The 16,488-nt window shown below is 40.9% G+C and overlaps 1 protein-coding gene across 2 annotated transcripts in view; it reads left to right on the forward strand.

Moving 5' to 3' along the window:
• Positions 1 to 998: 998 nt before the first annotated feature.
• Positions 999 to 16,488, forward strand: part of LOC147394453 (glutamine--tRNA ligase-like) — a 34,953-nt gene continuing 19,463 nt past the window's right edge. The window contains exons 1-11 of one of the 2 annotated variants that reach the window (XM_086453197.1): positions 999 to 1,135; positions 1,375 to 1,515; positions 1,652 to 1,702; positions 1,783 to 1,854; positions 1,950 to 2,049; positions 14,174 to 14,269; positions 14,894 to 14,955; positions 15,554 to 15,655; positions 15,806 to 15,889; positions 15,990 to 16,142; positions 16,227 to 16,282. In XM_086453197.1, the coding sequence (XP_086309323.1) occupies positions 1,384 to 1,515; positions 1,652 to 1,702; positions 1,783 to 1,854; positions 1,950 to 2,049; positions 14,174 to 14,269; positions 14,894 to 14,955; positions 15,554 to 15,655; positions 15,806 to 15,889; positions 15,990 to 16,142; positions 16,227 to 16,282 (908 nt within the window). In that variant the 5' untranslated portion in view covers positions 999 to 1,135; positions 1,375 to 1,383. Of the gene's footprint in view, positions 1,136 to 1,365; positions 1,516 to 1,651; positions 1,703 to 1,782; positions 1,855 to 1,949; positions 2,050 to 14,173; positions 14,270 to 14,893; positions 14,956 to 15,553; positions 15,656 to 15,805; positions 15,890 to 15,989; positions 16,143 to 16,226; positions 16,283 to 16,488 lie in introns of both variants that reach the window. The other variant, XM_086453196.1, reaches the window with a different exon arrangement.

Here is a 16,488-nt window from a genome sequence, read left to right on the forward strand (position 1 = left end):
ACAAGGTCGTTGTCCACAATTATAATTGTTGATGTCGATGATTTATGTTCAAACGTTGAGATCGATGTTTTACAATCGTCAGTCTTGATGTGGCATTGTAAGCTTGATCTCGATGATTGGAATTGAATAATCGAGCTTGCCAATTGAAAGTTTGTAAAGGGAGCATTAAGAAAGAAAATGTTAACTAAATTAAGTGATCTTTGAGAAAGATATATTTTTGTTGACACACCAACTATTACTTACAACACACCAATCCGTTTGAAAATGAAGACATTTACATATAGTTAGGTGTGTTACAAACAATGTTTTAAAGTACTTAAGATGTACTTGAGGCATAAGCCTCAATTAATTTTTTTTAAAAAAAATTCTGAAAGATATATAAAATTAAAAAAAATATATAAAAACAAGTAAACAACATTCAAGCATTAAATAAAAATTAAACATTAAAAAGACAGGGAAGTAGAAATATAATATAATAGTAAAATAGCAATGTATCATCACTTCGTCCTATCAACCATTATCAATCACCATCATAAATAGGTAGAATAGAACAAAAAAATAATAATAAAAGAATCAAATACAAAAACAAGAGAGAAATATGAGTTTTTGAAAAAAATAGTTAGAAAATTTAAGAATGTACATAAAAAAATCACATACCTCAAAATCTTAAAAAATTGTTGATTTCTTTATTCTATTCGATCACAATTTTCGTGAGAAAATTATAAGAATCGCGGATTCGAATGCAGATGAATATTGGAATCTCTACGAAAAAAATCTTGGTGTAAGGAGATTTTAAAATTTAAAAAAAGAGATTTTGAGAAATCTCTTGATAATCTAAATTTAGAAGATAAAAAGTACTTTTATTTAGTAAGATTATGTAAATAAGAGATATTGGAGGGATATTTATATAAAATAAAGTAAAAAAAAAATAAAAGAATTAATTTTTTTGATTTACGATATATTAAGGAATAAGCTTTTTTTTAGCATACATGATACACCTCATGCCTCTTAAAAACACTGGTTACGACTTATAAGTATATTTTGGCGTGTTAATAGAAAGAAATCCCTACGGTTTGTTCCTGTTTTGCACTCGTCTTCTCCTCTCATCTGAACTTTTTCACCTGCAAGGACAGAGGTGAGTTAACTATATTGCTTCGTATGTTTATAACCGCAAAACTCGCTCTAGAGCCGAGTCCACTCATCTCATGAAAAAACTCCTTACAACTTCTGTCGTCGTCTCCTTCACATTTTATAAACCAGAACTAGAAACCTTAGAGATTCAATTCTAGGGATTTTGTTTTTTTGTTTTTTTTGTTTTTCGGTTCAAAGTCGACTCAATCTAGGTTTTTTCCCCATCTTATTATCGTGAAAAAGGTTCCAAAAATGGCGATTAAAGAGGAGAACAGTGAGAAATCTCTAGAATTGTTTCTGAAAATTGGTTTGGATGAGCGAACCGCGAAGAACACCATCGCCAACAATAAGGTTACATCAAACTTAACTGCTGTCGTCCACGAGGTATCGAATTTTATAGTTTTTTCCTATTTTTTGATCGGTTCTTTACAGTTATTATCACAGGTTATTTATTTATTTATTTTATTGTGTTCTTGGAGTAATTAAAGTTTTTTTTTTTTTTTTTTTTCAAATTGAAAAGGCGGGTGTGAGTGATGGATGCAGCAAGACTATTGGAAATCTTATATACTCGGTAAACTTGTCTATTAAATTTACATCTCTAGGGAATGAGAAGCCATCCATGTTAATTTTTAATTGTATCATGTAAAACAGGTTGCTACAAAGTTCCCTGCTAATGCACTTGTACACCGGCCTGTTTTGCTCGAATACATTGTCTCATCGAAGGTAAGAACAACAGTTTTAAGTTGAACTTCCACCTTTTTTGCCCCATTTAAATGTGTTGAAGTTGAACTTGTTCAATGTGAAATATAATATTGCAGATCAAAACCCCAGCTCAGTTAGAAGCAGCTTTGTTGTTTCTTGGACGGGCTGGTCCGGAGAAATTTCAATTGAATGAATTTGAAGAAGCTTGTGGTGTAGGTAAGGTCTTATGAGAAAATGTTTCACAATTATAATTTAGTGTTTTTATTTTTTGATGGGTAAGGTGGACTTGAACCAATGACCTTAAAGTTTCTTTGCAATGCGTCAAACCAACTAAGTTATGGGTCTAAGCTCAAGAATTTCTGTTAATGTCGTGAATAGTTTAGTCGGATTGCTTCTTGATATGGTAGAAAATGGAAAATGGTTTGGGCAACCTAGTTAACCTTCAAGTGAAAATGCACTTGTTCTTTTAGAAAACAATTATTTATGTTGACAACTATTTACCCCAAAAGACTGATTTGATGTGGAAGGTGTAACTGTAAATATAAGATGATCATGGGTCGAAGTGGGGCATGATATGTGAGCACGTGACACTAGGGAGTGGAGGTGGATAACACAACACTCAACACTCTCCCTCATCAATAAGGGTGAAAAATTCCTTAGAGACTTGAACCCGTGACCTATACGAACCTAGTGCTCTGATACCATGTTGACAAATCAATTACCCCCAAAGATTGATTTGTTGGGGGAAGGGCACAACTATGAATATAAGAGGGTCACGGGTCGAACTGAGCTGCAATGTGTGAGCACGTGACACCCAGCAACGGAGGTGGATAACACAACACTTAACAGTCTCTATTGCATTAACAAGAACAATAACTAACTCCAAACTTTAATGACGGAAACTATAACTTATTTTATTAGGAGGGTTGAGTCTTTTTATTTTTTATTTTTTTGCTAGGCAAGCAAGGCTTGGTGGTGTCAATATAGGTGCGTACAATGAGCTTTGACCGAGGTTTTGGTATCAACTCCCCACAAGCCTTGCTAACTTTGCTAAGTTGGTTCCTTCACTAGGTGGGTGGCATTATCAAAACAGGGGTGCTTAAATTGTGCCACTGAAAATGGATCTGAACCTTAAGCTAGAGCATAACTTAACCCAACTAAACCAGGGCTGTTTTAGTCAAGTTTTGTACCTTTAAACTGAAATTACCAGCTTTGACAAGATGGAGACCTAGAGGGGGGGTGAATAGGACTAATTTAAAAATCTACTGAATGTGTATGTTTGGGATGTGAATAAATTTCATTGTCAGGGAGCATTCACACAAACATTCATGTAACAAGATATTCATGCGAGATATGATCAGTCATGATATGCATTCAAATTGACATAAAGATAAGAGAATCTGAGACACAGTAGAATACACACGATTTATAGTGGTTCAGCACCCGTGCCTACATCCACTCCCAAGAGAACCCAAATTGGTGGTTCTTTGGTATCCACTAATACAGAGGTTTATGGTTCACCTTAAACCGCACACAGAATTTTTTTTCCCGGGATGATTCTACAACCCTACAATAGAATGGACCGCATCCACTCAAAGTCCTTGAGTTTTTACTTAGGAAACTCAGGAACCTTTGTCACTCAACATGAGTCTGCAACTCAATCAAGTGCTTGATTTTGAAGAAGAAATCAAGTGAACTATTACAAGTGTATTTTTAGAATTTTAAGATACAAACAATCAAACTCACAGTAATGGCGATGGTAGTGAGTGTGTTGTTCTTTAGTTCTCCGTTACTCCCTTCAACAATGGCTTCTTGACTTGCTCGTTGTTAGACTGCAATTCTCGAAGGGTGGATTAAGTAGAGCTTGATCAACTAAGACGTGATAGTTTGTTGTGCATGATATTGATTACTCTTCACGACTCTTCTTCCTTTGTTAAGCCTTTCAAAGTATGCTTATTTGCTTGGGCTGAACTTTGGAGTGGTTGATCAAATCCAAGAAGAGGCCAAGTGCTTTACTTTTATAGGCAGAGCTCTTAACGGCTTTCTGTCGGTGGCACCTGAATTCCAACGGTGGCACCGACCAATCATAACGGTCGAAAATCTTACCGTTTCATATTTTCGGTAGCACTGACGGTGGAACCTCCAAGCTTCATCGGTGGGACCGATGAGGAATTTTACGGTGGAACCGCCAGGAGTATGTTTCTGCCACCGAATGAAAACTCCTTCATTAGTTCTGGCGGTGGATGTCGGTGGGACCGACAAAGTGTTATTCGGTGGGACCGATGCCTAAACTGTCGGTGGGACCGGCAGGATTGTTCTTCTGCCACCGATAGGAGGTATCCCATGAAAATTTGTCGGTGGCTAGCAGTGGAACCGTCAAGTCTTCATCGGTGGAACCGTCAAGTCTTCATCGGTGGAACCGATTAATATTCTATCGGTGGGACCGACATATTAGAGCTTCTGCCACCGATAGAAGGTATCTCAAGATATTCGGTCGGTGGCTGGCGGTGGATCCTTTACTCCTGCCGACAGATTCTGATCTCCTTGAGATGTACCTGTTCTGATGCTCCACGGGAGATGATGCCCCTTGACCTTGATTGGTTTTGATATATTTTGGATTTTGTCGTTGAATTATGAACGCACAACAATGTTTCTAGTAGTTACATCATGACATCATACGACTACCCTTGTAATTTGACAAAACATGGTACTAACAATCTCCCCCTTTGTCAATTACAAGACAAAACCAATCCTAGAATACCAACTGTGACCCTTTGAAACAATAATCACTTTCATGAAGAGCCAAAGGGATTTTACAAAATATATTACTATGAAGCATACAGGATATACATTATTTCAAAACAAGAGAGCTCTTGGAGATGGCACATCTCCCCCTTACTCCTTGCTGTGATCATATGTTCCTGCATTCAAACAAGTGTTCACAGGTGGGATTCCTTCTCCCCCTTTTTGTCAGTGGTTGACAAAGGAGGGGCAACACCCCAAGGCCAACAGGCAAGGCAACTAACAACAGTGGTAGAGAAGCACAATAGTAAAATGCCAAAAAGTAAACATGCATAAGCAGAACCACATATTCATTAGAAACCTGAGTAGGTACAAAAGATACAGAAATATATAATAGATGACAGACAGTCTGACCAATGTAACCAAACAACAAAAAAGAGCAGAGCAAGATAATAAAAAGAGCTAAGCACTGCTAGAGCTGTCATCGGAGGTGGGGTGCCCGGGTACACAAGCCCGAACAAGAGTCTTGAGATAGCGGTGCAGCTTCTTGAGGCGTGACTCCAGACGAGTTTGCCCTTGGAGCAACTGAAGCTGGCCGGCTTCCAGAGCAGCTAACCGAGACTCATAGCCCGAGGGGGGAGGTGGGGGTGGAGTGGGGGTCTCCGAAGGAGGTGGAGTGGCAGTCCGATGGGCAGAGCGAGGTGGAGGAGGTGCATCGGGAAGGACAATCCGCATCTTGGAGAGAGTTGCAGCCGTGAACCGGTCTTCATGAAGCACTGGACTGGTGTCCGCCGGAAGGCCACAATAAACAGCCAATTGGGAAATGAGGTGGCCATAAGGAAGATTACCGGAGGACCGGCCGGACCGTGCAAAACCGACAATCGTATGAAGAAGATATGTGGCAAGGCACATGGGTTGACTAGTAGCAACACAGTATAGAGTGTCAGCCATGTGCATGGCCACGTCGGTCTTGTTCCCAGCACGCGGATAGAGATTCGAGGTAAACAGTTTGTGCAGAAGTCTATACCGCGGTAGAAGATCGGTGCCTCTAATTGCACTGTCCTTGACCCACTGGATGTCCCGGCGTCCACAGAGAACATCCATATAGGCGTTACGACGAGTCCCGAGGTCGGAAATAGACTCAGGATGGCTGACATAGGTGCAAGTGATACCCAAGACGGAGGCAATGGTGGCAGCCGTGACGTGAGTGCTGATCTGAGTGGGTGTGCCGAAGGCCACCACATCCAGAGATGGGGGAAAGTCCCGAGAGTCCACAATACTGGCATAGAAGCGACGGACTCGCGAAGGAAACACATCACCTCCAAGGTCCAGAAGGGCCTCCCAACCCATCTGATGTAGTAGATCAGGAATACCAAAGGGATGCACCACGGCGAGATCCACGCGGCGTTCACAGACGATGGGGCGGTCACGAAGAGATTGCAAACGCTCGAGATATTGACGTTGGTCATCGTCAATGCCGACATTGGACGAAGGAGGTTGGCGAGAACCCTGTGGAGGAGGCAGATCAGCATCCTCGTCATCGGAGGCGTCAGCCTCAGCAGAGGAAGACGATGAGGAGGATGGCGGAGCAGCGGAAGTTGAAGCACGTTTGCTTCGAACGTTTCGTTGGGCCGGAGGAGGACGCGCTTGGCGACGACGCGCCATAAAGGGAATGAGGAGCCCAACGGAGAGCATGGAAAGCAGAGCGAGAAGAAGCATCATGGTGGTAGGCAACACGCGAGAAAGAAGGAGAGAAAGGAGAAGGCGAAGCAAGAGGGAGAGGGAACAATGAAACAGTGAGAAGTGAAAAGGCGCGAAGAAAGAATAAATAGAAAAAAAATTTGAAAGGAGAACGAAGCGTCGCGTTCTGTCGGTCGAACCGACAGAGGTAGCCGGTGCCACCGATATCTGCCGATGAGTAAGGTGGCGGTGGAACCGACAGAATGCGCATTCTGCCACCGACAATTTCTCCATTTTTTTTTTTTTTTTGTTTGTTTTGGTTTGGTTTGTTGCATCCCGAGAAGACATAGACCCTGCTCACAGTGAGCAGACCCCAATAGATTTCCGAAGGTGATCAAATCGGAAGGAATCGAGGGGCTTGGTGAAGATATCAGCAAGTTGATTTTCAGTCGGGATATATTCCAAGTAGATGGTGTGTGCTTCAACAAGTTCACGAATGAAGTGATGCCGAATATCAATATGTTTCGTGCGAGAGTGTTGGACAGGATTCTTCGAGATATTGATGGCACTGGTGTTATCGCATAAGAGGCTCATCGTATCTTGAGATATCCCATAGTCTGCGAGCATCTGCTTCATCCAAAGAAGTTGAGCACAGCAGCTGCCGGCGGCAATGTACTCAGCCTCAGCAGTTGAGAGAGATATGGAACTTTGCTTCTTACTATGCCAGGCAACTAAACAGTTCCCGATGTAAAAACAACCACCACTGGTGGATTTTCGATCATCCATGTTGCCGGCCCAATCAGCATCGGTGTATCCGGCAATGATGGACGAGGAATCAAATGGATACCAGAGGCCGTTATCCGTGGTACCGGCGATGTATCTGATAATCCTCTTAACAGCTAGGAGATGAGATTCCTTAGGATTTGCTTGAAAACGGGCACAAGTGCCTACACTGTAAGAGATATCGGGCCTACTGGCTGTAAGATAGAGAAGGCTACCAATCATACTCCGATAAAGATGCTCATCAACACTTTTTCCTGAAGGATCTTTACAAAGTTTAAGAGTGGTGCTCATAGGAGTATGATGTGTTTTTCCAGACGTTAAACCAAATCGATCTACCAAATCTCGCGCATATTTAGTCTGTGAAATGAACAGGCCATTCTCGAGTTGTTTAATTTGCAATCCCAAGAAAAAGCTGAGTTCTCCAACCATGCTCATTTCGAATTCGGATTGCATAAGGTGAGCAAATTTTTGGGCCAAGCATTCGGCAGTGGATCCAAACACAATGTCGTCTACATAGATTTGAGCAACGAGAGTGTCGCCACCAATCCTTTGAACAAACAGCGTTTTATCAACGCTCCCCCTAACAAATTTATGACTGAGCAGAAATTGAGTCAGTCTTTCATACCAGGCGCGGGGGGCCTGTTTGAGACCATAGAGGGCCTTTTTCAATCTGAATACTTGGTGGGGATGTTTGGGATCAACAAATCCTTTTGGTTGTTCAACATAGACTTCTTCATCTAAGAGGCCATTTAGAAATGCGCTTTTAACATCCATCTGGAATAGTTTAAATTTCAACACGCATGCAATGGACATCAAGATTCGAATTGACTCAAGTCTTGCCACCGGGGCAAAAGTTTCATCAAAGTCAATCCCCTCAATCTGAGAGTAGCCTTGTGCAACCAGACGAGCTTTATTGCGAACAACATTGCCAAGTTCATTTGATTTGTTCTTATAAATCCACTTAGTTCCAATGACATTCTTGTCAGATGGCCTTGGTACGAGCTGCCAAACCTGATTCCTATGAAATTGAAGAAGTTCGTCTTGCATGGCTTGGATCCAGTATTCATCATGGAGGGCTTCATCAACATTTTTGGGTTCCAACTTGGATGTGAAGCAAAGATGACTATTTAACGTCTCAAGTTGCCGTCGGGTTTTTACTCCGATGTGAGGATCTCCAAGGATTTGACTGGAGGGATGACCCTTAACAACAGGTAGTGTTTCTGGAATTAGAGATGTCGGGGTTGGCACTGAGGTAAGAGGGAACACTCCCTCGTCCTCACCTTCAGTGTCAGAGGAGCCATTCTCCTGAATGGGTTGATCATCGATCACCACATTTATGGATTCTTGAAGTGTGGAGGTCCTCTGATTGAATACTCGAAAAGCTCGACTGTTTGAGGAGTATCCCAAAAAAATTGCTGGATCGCTTTTTGAATCAAATTTCCCCAAATGTTCTCTATCTCTGAGGACATAACACTTGCTCCCGAAAACCCTAAAGTGCTTAACACTTGGAGTTTTGTTGTTCCATAGTTCATAAGCTGTTTTATTCAGGCCTGCTCGGAGATATACTCTATTGATGATGTGACAGGCAGTGTTTACAGCTTCGGCCCACAAACTTTTAGGAAGATGTTTACTGTGTAGCATGACTGTGGCCATTTCTTGAAGAACGCGATTCTTCCTCTCGGCAACTCCATTTTGCTGAGGGGTCTTTGGAGCAGAAAATTCATGTCGAATTCCATGGTCATCGCAGAATTGTGTGAATCGACTATCCTCAAACTCTCCACCATGATCACTTCTTATTCTATCAACAGCGGATTCCTTTTCTATTTGGATACGCGTTATGATCTTTTTGAATTGATCGAAGGTATCTGATTTTTCTCTTAGAAACGCAACCCAGGTGAATCTAGAGTAATCATCAACAATCACCAAGAAATGTCTCTTTCCTCCTAGACTTTGAACTTTAGTGGGACCTACAAGGTCCATGTGTAAGAGCGCAAGGGGTTTTGAGGTTGCGAGAGTGGTTGTCTTTTTATGGGTACTTCGAATTTGTTTACCAATTTGACATTCCCCACAGACATCTCTTGCTTGTTTACCCAATTTGGGTAATCCTCTGACTAACCCTTTTGAGGCAAGTCTAAAAAGGTTCTTGTAGTGAACGTGACCCAGACGTTGATGCCACAACTGAACTTCATCAATTTGAGCCATGTTACTAACTGTGGTGTCTTTTGAATTCTCGATAACATAACAGTTATCCGAAGTGCGAAGGCCTCTCATGATAATTTTTCCATTTGGTGTGGAGATCTCGCAAACTTCACGATTGAAGCTCACACGGTGATCCTTGTCACAAATTTGGGATATGCTGAGAAGGTTATGTTTCAAACCGTCTACGCACAATACATTTTCCACCGTGGGCAAACCATGACCACTGACAGTTCCTCGCCCAATAATCCTAGCGGTGCTGCCATCACCAAAGGTGACTGATCCTCCATCAAAATCAACCAAGTGGCTAAATTGACTTCGGTCACCCGTCATGTGTCGGGAGCAACCACTATCAAGATACCACCGTGAATGATTTCCAGCTTTGAGAGCTGTGTGAATTACAAGACACTTGTTGTCCCCATTTTTGACTTTCCATTGTAGATTCATCTTGGGAGGATTGTATTTGGTAGGAGAGTCCTCTTTACTAGGTGAGCTTTTCTTAGGGAACCTACCCTTCTTTGGTGACCTTGAGGAAGGATTTTTCATTTTGTACCTTCTTCCACTTTGATTACCCATACTAGATTCAGCAAGAGCTTTAGCTTTTAGGTTTAGATAGGCTATCTGTTTGAAGAGTTCCCCAATATTGCTGTTTTGTTTGGGAGAAGACATATTCTTTGTACCCTTCCACTTTGGTGACTTTTCTTTCTTTGTTTTCTCAACTTTGTTCACCAAAGGATTCTTTCCCTTATCAAGCTTCTTCTGTTCAACCAATGAAGATTTTCCAATAGAAGTCTGAGAGGTTGCGGTGTAGATAGTTTTGTACTTGATACATTCAAATTTCATGTGGCCCGCTTTACCACAGAAGTTGCATGTGATAATCTTTTTGGAGTCTTTTTGAGTGTTTGATGACTCTCCATGTGCAAGTGTAGGAGGAGAAGGAGGTGATGCAGAGGTATAACTATCATAGCCTATTCCTCCTTTATCTCCATACGATTTTTGCACTCCTAGGAGTTTTTGTAACTCCAAGCTACCATGAGTGTAGTTATACTCAAGTCTAGTATTTTGTTTTTGCAGTCTATCAATATCAACCTCAAGGACTTTGTTTTCATCACGGAGATTGACTAATTCTAAGTTTAGACGAGCTATTGTGGAGTTGGCCATCGAGAGGAGATTCTTGAGTTGTTGCAGATTTTTTATCATCTCCTCTTTCTCAATCAGGACTGTCTCAGATGTAGAGAGCAGGGTAGACTGTCTTTCTAAGGTTGTAGAAAGCTGAGTCTTAATGCCTTCTAATTCAAGTTCTAGGGAGAGTTTCTCCTTGCACATTTCCTCATACTGGGCATGCCACTGTTCTTTTTGAAGTTTTTCTCGACTATGTTTCTTAGTCAGTTTTACATGACTAACGAACAGTTGGTCAAATGCCGATTGGAGTTCAAGTTCATCACTGTCCTCATCTTCTTCATCAGATGAAGAAGTGACTAAGGAGCGACTCTGACTCTCACAGTCCAGGTCTCCTTCAAGTTCATCCCCATCTGGAGTGTTGACAGTGGTAGAGACCATAAGGATTCGAAGAGTGTCTTGATCTTCATTATCTGACAGAGACCCTAGTTCTTCTTCGTCTCCAGATTCTTCAGAGTCATCCCATGTGGCCTTAGCAGCCATTGTTGTACCCTTATTCTTAGGTCTGGGTAGACCTTTGTATTTGGGTTTAGAGGGGCACACGTTTGAGTAGTGACCACGACCTCCACATGTGTAGCACTCCGTATCTTCCCTTGGTTTAGACATGGTTTTACTTACAGGTGCATGTCTATCTATAGGATGATTACGTCTACTAGTGTTGCCTGGTCCTCTTCTTTTAAAGAATTTTTGAAACCTTGAGGCTAACAGGGCCAAGTCTTCCTCATCCGAGTCAGTCTCTTTATCCTCTTCAATTGATACCTTCTTTTGATTATGGGAGGAGGATTGAGATCCGATATGTGACGTTCGCTTGGATGCGGGCTTTGAGGAGGATGTCTTTAGGACCTGAGTCTTCCCTTTTGAGGGAGGCCCCTCGAGATGGAGTTCAAAGGTAGTGAGGGACCCCATAAGCTCCTCAACGGTCATTGCTTCCACATCTCGATATTCCTCAATTGAGGTGACCTTAGAGGCAAACCTCTTGGGTAGAGATCTTAGGATTTTTGCACAAATTCTACCTTGAGGGACGGTTTCACCAACGTAAAACATAGAGTTGCAGATGTCACTTAGACGTGCATAGAACTCTTGGACAGTTTCGCTTTCCTCCATTTTGATGTTTTCAAATTGAGTGCGGAGGAGTTGGAGTTTAGATTTTTTTACTATGCTTGTGCCTTCGTGAGCGGCTTCTAGAATTTTCCATGCTTGCTTAGCCGACTGACACGTGCATATCCGTTGATATTCATCGTCGGAAATGGCACTCGTAATGGCGTTTAGAGCCTTGTAATTGTTGCTACTGTCTATTTTGTCCTGTTCTGTCCATTTCCTTGATGGTCTCGGAACAGAAGTAGTGACACCATTTACTTCGATGATGTCAACGGGAGGTTCCCAACCTTCCTCAATCATGTCCCACACATCTCTACTCAGTGAGTTGATGTATATCATCATTTTATTCTTCCAGAAGGCATACTTAATGCCTTCGAACATGGGTGGACGAGCCGAGGACCATTTATCGGCTCTAGACATGGTGAAAGGTTACAAATCACTCAGGGTGGTTAGACCTTTATAGAGCAACCCGCTCTGATACCAATTGAAATTACCAGCTTTGACAAGATGGAGACCTAGAGGGGGGGTGAATAGGACTAATTTAAAAATCTACTGAATGTGTATGTTTGGGATGTGAATAAATTTCATTGTCAGTGAGCATTCACACAAACATTCATGTAACAAGATATTCATGCGAGATATGATCAGTCATGATATGCATTCAAATTGACATAAAGATAAGAGAATCTGAGACACAGTAGAATACACACGATTTATAGTGGTTCAGCACCCGTGCCTACATCCACTCCCAAGAGAACCCAAATTGGTGGTTCTTTGGTATCCACTAATACAGAGGTTTATGGTTCACCTTAAACCGCACACAAATTTTTTTCCCGGGATGATTCTACAACCCTACAATAGAATGGACCGCATCCACTCAAAGTCCTTGAGTTTTTACTTAGGAAACTCAGGAACCTTTGTCACTCAACATGAGTCTGCAACTCAATCAAGTGCTTGATTTTGAAGAAGAAATCAAGTGAACTATTACAAGTGTATTTTAGAATTTTAAGATACAAACAATCAAACTCACAGTAATGGCGATGGTAGTGAGTGTGTTGTTCTTTAGTTCTCCGTTACTCCCTTCAACAATGGCTTCTTGACTTGCTCGTTGTTAGACTGCAATTCTCGAAGGGTGGATTAAGTAGAGCTTGATCAACTAAGACGTGATAGTTTGTTGTGCATGATATTGATTACTCTTCACGACTCTTCTTCCTTTGTTAAGCCTTTCAAAGTATGCTTATTTGCTTGGGCTGAACTTTGGAGTGGTTGATCAAATCCAAGAAGAGGCCAAGTGCTTTACTTTTATAGGCAGAGCTCTTAACGGCTTTCTGTCGGTGGCACCTGAATTCCAACGGTGGCACCGACCAATCATAACGGTCGAAAATCTTACCGTTTCATATTTTCGGTAGCACTGACGGTGGAACCTCCAAGCTTCATCGGTGGGACCGATGAGGAATTTTACGGTGGAACCGCCAGGAGTATGTTTCTGCCACCGAATGAAAACTCCTTCATTAGTTCTGGCGGTGGATGTCGGTGGGACCGACAAAGTGTTATTCGGTGGGACCGATGCCTAAACTGTCGGTGGGACCGGCAGGATTGTTCTTCTGCCACCGATAGGAGGTATCCCATGAAAATTTGTCGGTGGCTAGCGGTGGAACCGTCAAGTCTTCATCGGTGGAACCGATTAATATTCTATCGGTGGGACCGACATATTAGAGCTTCTGCCACCGATAGAAGGTATCTCAAGATATTCGGTCGGTGGCTGGCGGTGGATCCTTTACTCCTGCCGACAGATTCTGATCTCCTTGAGATGTACCTGTTCTGATGCTCCACGGGAGATGATGCCCCTTGACCTTGATTGGTTTTGATATATTTTGGATTTTGTCGTTGAATTATGAACGCACAACAATGTTTCTAGTAGTTACATCATGACATCATACGACTACCCTTGTAATTTGACAAAACATGGTACTAACATAAACTTTCTCTGTTTATTAAGTTTGTTCAGTCAACTAAGATTGTAGTTTATGCACGGCTAGCAAATTTAACTTTGGATTGAACTCCTGACACCATATATCCTATGTCAACTTTTAGTCCTAGTCTGGGCTGGACCAAAGTGTCCAAAGTTTCTAGTATATTGGACAGATTATGTCTCCTTTGTAGCAAAATTGGTCACTTTTGAAATGAGTGTATTATGCTAGTTTCTTTTGTAGCATAATTAACTTTTGAAATGAGTGTGTTATTATACTTGTTCTCTGTCAATTTTAAGCTCTTACGTTCTGAATCCAAACTCAAACCACACTTATTGATTATACCATTGATCTTGTGCTCTTTTACTCTCAAAATGTAGTCTGTAAATGCAGCCCAACTCTAGGCATAATGCGCCCATAAAAGTCCATTGGGCCAGCCTGGCTTGTGAGTGCCCTTAGACTTACGGAACTGGATGACTACATTTAGTTGGAGAACTTGGATCATGAGACCTATATTGATACTCCCTTAGATGTTAGACATCCATGCCCTACGATCTACCTTTTAGAAATTTCTTTTTGTGTGTTTCTCTTTGGGACATTCAGTTTGTGGAGCTCACTTTTCAATTCTTTATTTGGTTTATCTTTTTCACTTGTGAGTTACTTGTTTTTAACTCCTTTTTGCTTGCAAGCAGGAGTGGATGTTTCAACTGAAGAGATTGACCTCACAGTTACTCAGGTTTTGGAAGAGAACAAGGACACCATCTTAGAGCAACGATATCGAACAAATGGTTAGGTTTCTTGCTTACAATGATTTGAATTTATTAGCCACCCTTCTTTCTGTTTTCCTATTCAATATGGTATATTTATTACTGTTGCTAATGTTACTTCCGAAAAATGGGTTGAAGGCTGCATATCAGTGAAGGATACTACTTGGATTGGATGAAATGGTGGAACAGGATTTGCATCAATTGTTTGGGACAAGTCTTAGATGATGATGACGCATAGAAAACACTACCTCCCAAAATATGAAGTGCTGTTTTGGGTAGAACTACGGAAATCTAATATGAAGTGCATTAGGTTCAATTTACTTGTCGGCTTGTTTGCTAGGATTCAGGACAGCTTTAAGGTTTTGGGTAGAACTATGGAAATCTAATGTGGTATGGTAATTTTGTCAGAGATATGGCATGGTCTGATAGTGAAGCACGCGGATCAATTTAAAGAACTCATATAATATTATAAGAGGAAGAGGAGTAACTTAAGTTGCTTCTTTAGAGATGATTTTTTTTTTTTTGGTTATTTCCTTGATGCTAATTTTCAATTTTTACTGTTTCTTTCTAGATGATATTTCAAAAACTATATTTCAATTACCAGTAAAAAAAATCTGACATTCACTTCATGGCTTCCTTTTCTAGTTGGTGATCTTTTTGGGAAAGTTCGAAAGATACACCCATGGGCCGATCCAAAGATTGTCAAGGTGATAATTTTTATACCAGAAGTATACCTCATGTGGTCTATCATATAGTTTAAACCAGGGTTACCCAATTCGTTGGTAAGGTATCGAACCGCTAACCAGGTCGAATGAACCGAATCAGTTTGTGGTGCGGTTCACTCTCAGTTCGTGAAATGCAGCCAACCAAAGGAACTGCATTTGCCTTATTTTTTTTACATCTCCCTCCACAAGTTTGATAATATTTAAGATATCCCCCTATAATTTCAAATGGATAGCATGCCCCTTTGACCTTGGTCTTTATTAATAGACTGATGAAAAATGACCAAATACCCTCATCTACAACTTATAAATTAAAAAAATAACTTGACTTTTTCTTCCCAAAATCTGTCATCTTCAATCTCCTTTTTACCCTACTCACCAGTCATCCCTTCAACCTTTAAATGCCCTCATCCCTGTCTGCCCCTACGAACCGGGTTCATTCTCGAGTGGTGAACCATAAACTACGAACCCGGATTTGAACTGCTTGAAACCACGAATCAGGTAACATAGGTTTAAACTACTTCAGTGTTTGTCTTCCTGTCTTCTTAATTCTTTTGCTCGCTTTGCCTTGCATTTGTAACAGCAAGTAATTGATGGGAAATTATATGGATTACTTGGTGAGAGGACTGCAGCAGATGATGAAAAGCCTTCAAGGAGGAAGAAAGAGAAGCCTGTTAATATCGAGGTAGGGGTGTCTTAGTGTTCATTTTGTATCAGGTTCTGTCCTGCTTTACGGCAGTTTAACAAAAATTGTGGAGTTGCTTTTGATGCCCCGACTTTAACCTTTTTCGTTTATTTATTTATTTATGTTTTGCTATTTTTCACATTTTTCTAGGAACAAGTCATTGCTGTGGATACTCCATCTGAAGAAGAACTTAACCCTTATGCAATATTCCCTAATCCGGAGGACAATTTAAAGGTAGCTGATGCCATGATTTTCAATTTTCTGTTTATTCTATCTTTAACTGATCATGGGTTCACTTATCTGAAAAAAAAATAAAAATTGAAAACTTGCTCAGGTGCATACTGAAATATTTTTTAGTGATCGCCCTGTATTGAGAGTTTGCAATACAAAGGAAATGCTTGAAAAACATTTGAAAGCAACGGGAGGTAGGGTCTTCACCCGCTTCCCTCCAGAACCCAATGGATACCTACATATTGGTCATGCAAAGGTAATCACAATTTCATGTTAGAAAATATCTCATCAATCATTGGCTATGAGACTTGTTAGCAATTATCTAATAACAGTCTTACAGGCCATGTTTGTTGACTTTGGTTTGGCAAAAGAGAGAGATGGATGTTGTTACCTGAGGTAAGCATTGCTCCTCTTAACTTCTTTCTGTTATCTATGTCATGTTCTTGCTTGCATTGTTTGATACTTTGGATTAAGATCTAAACCATGCTTTATTAAAGTATTGCTTTTCTTTCTAAAGTGCCTCAATCATATGCTTTTGTTAGTTGCTGATATATTTCAGACTTAGTAAATAAGGTGGTTGTTTTTTAATTTATTATTCCATT

The sequence above is a fragment of the Akebia trifoliata genome, chromosome 9 (genome assembly GCF_017979445.1).
Source record: "Akebia trifoliata isolate Shusen 1 chromosome 9, ASM1797944v1, whole genome shotgun sequence".
Taxonomy (NCBI): Eukaryota; Viridiplantae; Streptophyta; class Magnoliopsida; order Ranunculales; family Lardizabalaceae; genus Akebia; species Akebia trifoliata.